Genomic DNA, 9,037 nt, shown 5'->3' with positions numbered 1-9,037 from the left:
TCTTTTAGCAATTGTTGTTTTTTTAATGTCACAATTCCAACCCTGCTCCTTTACCCGGGCTTGGACCGGCAAAAGTGACCCGAAATAGGCACTCTGGTGGAGTTACTTTGTGTGTGTTTATAAGTAGTTTTAAACCTTGTGATCCACAAAACAGCATAAGAGTAAAAGAGTAAAAGAAGAACTGACTGCATTACAGCTTGTTGATATGCACTTTCACGTCTTTTTTAGCGACTTTTTTTAGAAGAAAAGTCACTCAGGGGTCTGAAAACTCGCTAAATATAGCGACAAAGTTGCCAAGTTGGCAACACTGACTGACACTAGAAAATCTTTCAGTATAAAGCTAATGCAAAAAAAAAAAAATTCACCAGTGCCCTGCTCATAACTTTATCTTTGTAATCCAACTTAGACCAGCTATCACTTTAGCTATAATGTTTTTAAGCTATTATGCACTTCATGATTATTGATTGGCTAATAGTTTGGGCTTAAGCAACTAGAGCCAGCCTATTCACATCGCTACTGTATGCCTCTCTCTCCACTAATCTGATGGCTTAGTTTCAATGTGTTACTGACTTGACAGTAAATTATTATTACAGGTAATAACAAATAATACATCTGGTAAACCTCGATTAATGGTTCATTAGTTCCTTTCAGGAAACTACCAACAAAAAGATATGTTTCCTTCTTTCTTTCCTTTGTTTCTGACTCAGTGTCTTGGTAGTGATCTGTAACAACAGTTTGGAAACAACAACGATGCTGCCTGCTCTATCCATATGACCTCATGGTTACCGGGGCGATGGGGATTCCTGGCGCAGAGAGTGATGTGATTGGCTGAGCCCGGAAAAGAGCTCTTAAATGGGTCAAAGCAGTCAAGTGTCTCTGCGAAGGAGGTGTGTGTGTCTAAGAGTGTGTGATTGTGCATCGAGACAGTGGGAGAACGCGTGCGAGCTACCGACTGTACCTACAGCACAGATCGGTAAATCAGTTCTGTAATCAACAGTGTCTTTCCTGGATCTTCCCACTCTGTGTTTTTCTCCTTCTGTCAGGCTCTCGTGTCCTTCCTTCCTTTCGCTGTTTGATCAGTTTTGTTGTTTTTTTTTTTTCTTGTCTGCATTTCCTCTCCCTCCTGATCTATGGATGCACCCCATCTGTCTGCTCTGCGACCGTGGAGGCCAACACTGACCCCAAATGGCTGTACTCTGTAATGCTTGACTGGGCTTTGAGATAGAAAGAAAACACATCAGAAAGATGATGCAACATGCTTCCAAATTATTGTTAGTGTGAAATAATTGGCCTTGATAGTTAATGTTGTCAGTGTCAGATACAATAGAGCTTTTCCCACTGCTAATGAGCATGTTTTTTGTTTTTTTAGATGTTTTTGTGCCGGATGACTAGAATTATGTGAGTGAAATACTGTTAGGAAAGAAACTAGAGCTATGGGCTCATGCTGCAACCAACCTGCTTCAAATCAAACCGGATTCTAATTAAAAATCGTTCTTATCACTTTCTCATACTTATGATCTTGCGTACTTTGCCTACTACAATACTTTATCTATTAACTCTGGTATACTTTAAAAGTCTTGGTCGAATATGATTCTGCACAAAAGTGAAGAAATGGTTAGTAATACCAGCCCTGAAGCCAAAGGTCAAAGGTTCAAGCCCTTAAACCTGCAACATGTCCTTTCACATCACTACTTTCCTCCATGCCCAAAATGAGTTCACTTTAATTGTCAAAGTGTGTGTGCTTAGCGTAGCGGACAGGTGGGTTTATGTGTTAGGACGTCTTAGCTCAGCCAGGACAGCAGTGCTTAGGTCTGGGTCAGAGCTGCAGTGTTAAAAGGGTAAGGGTGTATGAGGGGCATCGGTACCGCAATGCAGACTTCCACTCTGGCACGTCTAAATAAGGCTTCAAGTGTGTGTGTGTGTGTGTGTGGTGTGTGCTTGGCCTTTTGTGTAGCGGAGCAGACACCCTATCCCTACGGAGAGGACTGGTGTTAGGATAGAACCTGGCTGCACCGCTCTCTGGAGCTCTCTTACACACACACTTAAAAAACAATCTACAAAGTGTTAGAAGTGCAGCGATCGATTGAATTATCCTCAGTCCACCAACATTTTCTGTTGCGTACGTGTGTGCATGTGTGTGTGTGGGATGGCATAGTAGGTTTTACTTGAAGTTGTCAGGGTGCTGGCCGAGGGCCAAAGTAAGGGTGTCCAGAGCATGACGGTGGTGTTTCTGGGCACTGAGCAGCAGGGTGAGCAGGTGGAGGGAGTGTAAGTCATCCCCACAGAGAGACAAAGCTGCCTGAAGGGGCTCCATAGCTGCTGATACCTGCCAGATAAACACCAAATTTGTCAAAAAGAAAAAGAAAAAAAACAAGTTTGTCAAAAACAAAACAAAAAAATAAGCTTCAGTATTGATTCCATTGGCTTGCTTTTACCTGGCGTACGATGGCCAGCTGCAGAGCCAGGTACATGGCAATCTGCGCATCCTGAGGGTCCAGTGAATGAGCTCTGTAGAGGGAAGACAAATAGCTCAGTGAGGGTGGACTGTTGAACTGTGTGGCTCGCTTGCGTGGCTGAAACACGTGATAGAGAATGAAACAAGCCTGACTTACTTTTTCAAAGCATTTAGTGCCTTTTTGTTGAAGTCGTTTCGGTCTGTGGTCAGAGAAGCTGCAGGAAAAATGGGAAATTTACAATTTCAGATAAAAATAAAAGCTGATGATGGACTACGGTTCAAGCAAGTTAAAACAAGAGTTGGAATCAGGGGCAGTTATATGAAGGCCTGTGTCTTGACAAGTAGCTTAGACAGTCCATCATTGTTGATGTTGACTACACTATTTCCTATTAGCCAGAAATGAGACCTACCGTATTTTTCGGACTAATAAAGCGCACTTAAAATCCTTTAATTTTCTCAAAATCGACAGTGCGCCTTATAATCCGGTGCACCGCATGTATGAATTCTGGTTGTGCTTACTGGCCTTGAACCAATTTTATGAGGTACACGGCGCTCAAACATCTGTTTTAGTACGACTTTGGTAACCTACGAAGCCGCACCGCCTGATGGCTTGCCGGAGCATTACGGCTACCGTAGTCAGGAGCCTCGAGGAGTAATCTGGGTCCAAAACTCCGTCATCTTCAGGTCCCAAAGTCAAATGAACATCGTGGCATCACTGAGAGTTAAAAACTGTCTAAATTCTTTCATCTTTAATAAAATGATCAGCGTTGCTGCTTAACCAGGTGTAACAATTAAGTTTAACATCCAGGCATCCATGAAACCGGATATTCTGAAATTTTACGGAGTTAGCAGAAAGTTAGCTCGCTATTTTTTACCTTAATATAATATACCATGTTCTGACTGAGAGATTTCTGAAACATTAAAACTTACAGCTCTGCTATCACAATAAAAGTTAACGTGGCAGGATGCTGTAAACAGATCAAACTTCAGTCGGGAGAACAAATGAGATAATCCATCCACAATACGAGGTTAGTCATTAATATACAGCAACAACATGGGAATAGAGCAGCTGCGAGATAATTCTACATTAATGGATCAATGGTACAGAAGAGGAGGAAGCAAGAAGAATGAGTTGAGTAAAGTTTGACTTCTCTGACTGTTTTGTTTCGCTTAATGCTCCTCATAATCTGGTTCGCCTTATGGTCAGACAAATACGGTAAATTGTGTCCTATGGAGCAGCTCAAACTCATCACAAGGTTTTCTAGCTAGCTGCCTTCACCTACACTTCACTTACAGTTTTGCATTATGCTGACTGACGCTCAGGTTTTAGATTGCTCCAACGCTCCATTTCGTATGAGGTCAATGAGAGCAGATAATTCACTAAGCTCAGGGAAAAGCTCTGGCTATGGACATAGTTTCCCTACACTTGTTGCTCGGTTCCTTTTTTGGGGAGCAGTTTGAAAAAAGAATACCAGGAAATAAACTTGTTTCAGAGAGTGGATGAACTGACAGGTTTTATAAAGGTCCAGTCTAATATAAGGCAAACATGAATTATTGAATCAGGCAATGCTACTCTCACAGACCCAGAATAAAAAGTCCCATAGACAGTAAGATCTAGTTAACACTTGTCGACTAAGCTATTTCCTGCTGGCAGCGGACAGAATTTAAACTGTGTCCATTGGAAATCAAGTGAACCCAACATCAGCCCTGAACTCATTACAAGGTTCTGTAGCTGGCTGCCTTCTTCTTTGCTTGACCACAAACTGCTGCTTTTCTCAGGGAATTCCAAACAAATGACCAGTGGTATTGTTTTTATTTTGGACAGGATGTTCTCCATATATTTCTTCAGATTGTGTGGTTAGATTTACCATCAGAGGCCTGCAGACTGCAGCAGAGTCCCAGAGCCAGGTAGGCTTTAGGCAGAAATTCTCCTGCTTCCTCCCCCATAGACACCACACTCTGGGACAGAGCCTCTGCCTCCTTGATCTGCATACACACATAAACACATTAACCTCTGAAGGATGTTAGCTGGGATGAATATGCGGCAGAGGGACGAGGAAAAACACCCAAGTTGAATCAATTTTTGGTGCAACAATAAGCTACATGGAGATTGGGCTGTTCGAAGCATCGCGCAGAACTGTCTCTTTGTCTTCTATCTCTTTGTGTAATCCCCAGCTGACTCTGTGATGTGGAGATCAGTGCTCTGTAGAAGCCATACCATCTGTTACAGTCGACTCAGTCGACTTCTTGTTCTTTTTGGGGCTTTTGTGGCTCTTTGAGACTCTGGTTGCGAAGCTGGGATCAATCACATGCCTCCCTCATGGGTGAGCATGATGGATAAGACTGATAAAACTCATAAAAATAAAAATATCTATATTTGCTGTGTGAATTGTGAGGTACTGTAAAGTGAGCTGAAAACTTTGCCAGTCTGTCCAGCAAAATGTGTCTGCGATGCAGTGGGGAGGGACGTGAGTTTAGTGCGAGGACAGTCCGGACAGATTTGCTTGAAGGACAGCGCAGAGTTTGCTGAAGGACACACGCTCGCCCACACACACAGCAGTAGACTGCAGGCGGTGTGTGGCTGAGCCGAGCCGAGGTGCTCTGAGCTGAGGAAAAAGTGTGTCACTCCGTGTGAGGTATGGCTGGTGGCTGGTGGCGGGCGGGCAGGTGGGTAGATGGGCGTGGGTGGAGGTGGGGGGGTAATGCCTTTGACAGCACACCAGTGCAACAGCAAGCAAACTGCTCTGACACCCCCCCTCCGCTTCATGTCCTCCTCCTCCCTTCATCCTCCTCCTCTGTTCTCTCTCCCTTCCTCTGAATCCAGCCCTCGCTCTTTTAAAGCCTGCGCACAATAGACCAGCCGTTTACACGCGGACCCTGTCTGTGCACGTTTTAGGCAGATTATGATTTTGTTTTTTTTCTCCTCTCCTTGAACAGTGTGGAGAAAGAACACGTCGCCATTGTCTGTGGAAAACCTTGAATCTGCAAAAAACTGCTCTTCAGGAATTTAGAAAAGCAGCTTTACGTGCAAGATCGAGAGTCCCACAGTTCATGGTGATGTCACTGGTTTGGGGGATTTCAGATATGTCTACAAGAAACCTACGAAAAACCAAAGAAAAGAGCAAAAAATGTTAAAATACGTAACGTTGTTGGCTGCAGTAAATATCAGCCCAGACTGTCCAGTGGAGCTGATGGTGGATAACAGTGGCACATTTATGTAATGCCACACTGCACTACGACCATAGTGTCCCATTGTGATTACGGCTGTAAGCTCCTTAGTGTTTCCAGCCTGCCATGATCTCCAGCCACTGACAGATGTGCTCTCTCCATTTGCCTCTGTTAGCTCCACTTTTCTAATCTCTCTTTCTCTCTCCAACTCCCTCTCTCCCTCTACACTAAATAACACTGTTGGTGTTATTTTCTCTTTCCTGCTGAGATCATGCACTGAAGGAATATCCAAGCAGGCCCGGGATTCACAGTAGTAGTGTGTAACTGCCTGACTGACCCCAGCATCAATCCCAAATATCAGGGGTCTCGAACTCCAGGCCTCGAGGGCCGGTGTCCTGCAGTTTTAGATCTCACCCTGAGTCAACACACCTGAATCAAATGATTAGTTCATTAGCAGGCCTCTGGAGAACTTCAAGACATGTTGAGGAGGTAACTTAGCCATTTAAATCTGCTGTGTTGGATCAAGGACACATCTAAAACCTGCAAGCCACCGGCCCTCGAGGTCTGGAGTTCGAGACCCCTGCCAAATATTTAGGACCCGGTGATGTCGTCTTACAACTTTTGATCAGCACATTAGATGCACTATGCAATTCTGTGACTCGATTTTATGTTATATTCTTGTAAGTACTAGCCGAAGCTGACCATGTGCAAGAAAACTGCTTCCATGGGAATTAAGAAGGTAAGCAGCAGCCAGGTGGTGCTAATCAAATGCACCTGATGAACTAATCATCAGCAAGTATGAGCATCTCTTAACACAAAGCTAAATGTTCCCAAGAGGGAAAGAAACTGCAAAAATCCCAGCAGCTACATCTCAGACTCTACAGACCTCAGCCAGCATGTTAAATGTTAAAATTCATGGCAGTACAATTAGAAAAAGACTGAAGAAGTATGGCTAGTTTTCCAACTGCCAATTGGGTCGAGTGATGTTTTTGTGACAAAGCTAGAGCTCTGCAGCAAAAAAACTAACCACAAAAAGTCATTTTATCCCAATAATCTTAGTTTTATAATTGTTAAAAAAGCAAAGCTGTTCTGTTTTCCAACTACTTAAATCTTTTAGTAGCACTAAACCATGGGCTGTTTCAAGCATCTGACTGAGGGTGTAAAAATGTTTTTAACTGACACCCACAAAGCAGTGGAAAACTATAAAATGATATCAAATGGCTTCCAGCTTGTAATTCCCACTTTCCAAAATGGCATTAAGAAACGTCAGTTAAGGACAACTGTGAAAAGAAAGGCAAGCTCTGGAAGAACAAATTTACATGGCTGCTGGATAGAAAGGCAACGTAAAACCCCCATATGACTGCAAATTAGCTAAAAGAAGGTTTAACTGACATGAGCGTGGTAGTGCACCATTTCACAACGCAGCTCTGACGCACAAACAAGAAACGCAAGCTCAAGTTTTCCGACTAGTCCCTATAGATTCCGGATGTGAACATCAGTAAAAATTTGGGAGGAGATCTTAAAAAGGCTGTGGTTGCAAGTCAGGCTCAAAATCTCTCTCTAAATACGTGTGAACTTGATCTTCCATTTCTGAAGTTTAAAATAAAGCAACGGTACACTAAGATTTGTTTCCTGCACGTTGTTTCATTTTAAAACTAATGAACTACGTCATTTGCTTGTGGCTTCCCACACTTTTGCATACTGTTTTGCAGGCTGGTTGTGTGACAAGCCTTTTACGCTGTCAGCATCTCTGTCAGTTATGAGCGTTCACATTATCAAGAAATAACACTCAATCACGCTAGCTGCTCCTTGCCTTGAGCTAAATGCTAATACCAGACTGCTAATATACTTACCGTGACAGTGCTGACATGCAGATGTTACCAGATGTAAAGTAAATGTTAAGCTTTGAGGGCAGATGCAGGGGTGCGTGCATGATTTCATTGAAAAGAGCTAATTAGTATGTATCAATGTAATTGCTAAATCCGTTTTAAGAAGAAGAGACGTGAAAGTCGTTGTCATGTGGCAAACAGGGCGGCTTCATTATGGCAAAAATAATAATCACAGTTATTTTGGTGAATATAGAAACCTTGATTTTTAAGATCTCCACCGTGCTTGACATGTAATATGAGGTGTTGTTGGCCAAACGTGGCGCTGTGTATCATGGCTAAACATGATCTAGACCAGGGATGTCCAACTCCAGTCCTACAGAGCTACTGTCCTGCAGCTTTTAGATGCATCTTTGTTCTGTCACACCTGAATCAAATGAATAGCTTGTTACCAGGCCTTTTCCTAACTTGATGGCATGCTGAAGAGGTAATCCAATCATTTGATTCAGCTGTGTTGGAGTAAAGATACATCTAAAAGCTGCAGGGCAGTATTTCTCTAGGATTGGAGTTGGACACTTCTGTTCCAGATGTTGTGTGGTTTGTCCAGATGCAACACAAAGCTGAGCAGTGCTGCCATGTCTTTCTCATGGCAACACTTCCAAGCAAGCCATACTTTTTCAATCTTTTTCCAATTTTACTCATGAACTTTAACATTGTAACTGTAGAGTTTATGATGTTTATGGTTGAAATTTCTCTGCAGATTCCTCCTTGGTATTGAGTTAACACACACCTGAATGGTCAAAACCATCAATTGGTGCTAATTACCCTTTTAATTCCTATGGGTCCAATATGGTTGTACTTGGTTTTTCACTTAGTTTGCTGCTTTTGAATTTTGCATTGGTTTTGATAATTAAATAATAGCATTGTGTATGTCATGTTTTACTTTTATTACCATGTGTAGATGTGATTTGCAAAACAAAGTTTTCAACGTGTGGGCGCGATGTGAGAGCAGTGTCTGTGTCACTATATCTTTGTTATTTTTTGTTTCATTAATGCAAATTTCTTTTGATGTTTATATTGGAAATCCTGGACACAGGATGTATGAGGATATATTTGCTACTCTGCATCTCTGTGTCACTTCTTTATAGTTAATGGCATAATTTCCAGCACACTGCAAAACAGACAAGGAAAACAGCTCCACCTACAGAAATGTATACATAGTAAATTTACACCACAACATGTATGCCTGGGAAATTTAGTCCAAACATCGCAGCGAAAGTCAAACAACATAAACATTTTTTTTTAAATATAATAATTATTATTATATAACTGCCAAGTCTTACAGATCTGCCCCTAAAAGTACATGTCATGCCAACAAAGGAAATCATCAGCATTCTAATCAAAGCATTTTTCAACCATTTTTTTAAAAGTTCTCTTTCCTTTATTTAAGCATTGAATAGATTTTTCTATCAACTGATCAGAAGCATAGACATCTGTTAAGTAAAGTACAGGCTCTTGGTAAATGCATTGAGGAAATTAATGACTGGTTGTGCCACAATTTTCTCCAGCTAAACAAAAACAAAACTGA

At 42.1% G+C, this 9,037-nt stretch overlaps 1 protein-coding gene across 1 annotated transcript in view; it reads right to left on the bottom strand.

Moving 5' to 3' along the window:
- The window catches only part of ttc7a (tetratricopeptide repeat domain 7A), a 62,640-nt gene that overhangs the window by 33,332 nt on the left and 20,271 nt on the right, over nt 1-9,037 (bottom strand). The window contains exons 13-16 of the mRNA XM_005735165.1: nt 4,324-4,441; nt 2,613-2,670; nt 2,436-2,508; nt 2,166-2,326 (exon numbers count right to left, since the gene is read on the bottom strand). Of these exons, the coding sequence (XP_005735222.1) occupies nt 2,166-2,326; nt 2,436-2,508; nt 2,613-2,670; nt 4,324-4,441 (410 nt within the window). The remainder of the gene's footprint in view (nt 1-2,165; nt 2,327-2,435; nt 2,509-2,612; nt 2,671-4,323; nt 4,442-9,037) is intronic.

Source organism: Pundamilia nyererei, unplaced genomic scaffold (genome assembly GCF_000239375.1).
Source record: "Pundamilia nyererei isolate P.nyererei 1_Seehausen unplaced genomic scaffold, PunNye1.0 scaffold00062, whole genome shotgun sequence".
NCBI lineage: Eukaryota > Metazoa > Chordata > Actinopteri > Cichliformes > Cichlidae > Pundamilia > Pundamilia nyererei.
The sequence above is the reverse complement of the archived record's forward strand: the minus strand, read 5'-3'. Positions and strand labels throughout refer to the sequence as shown.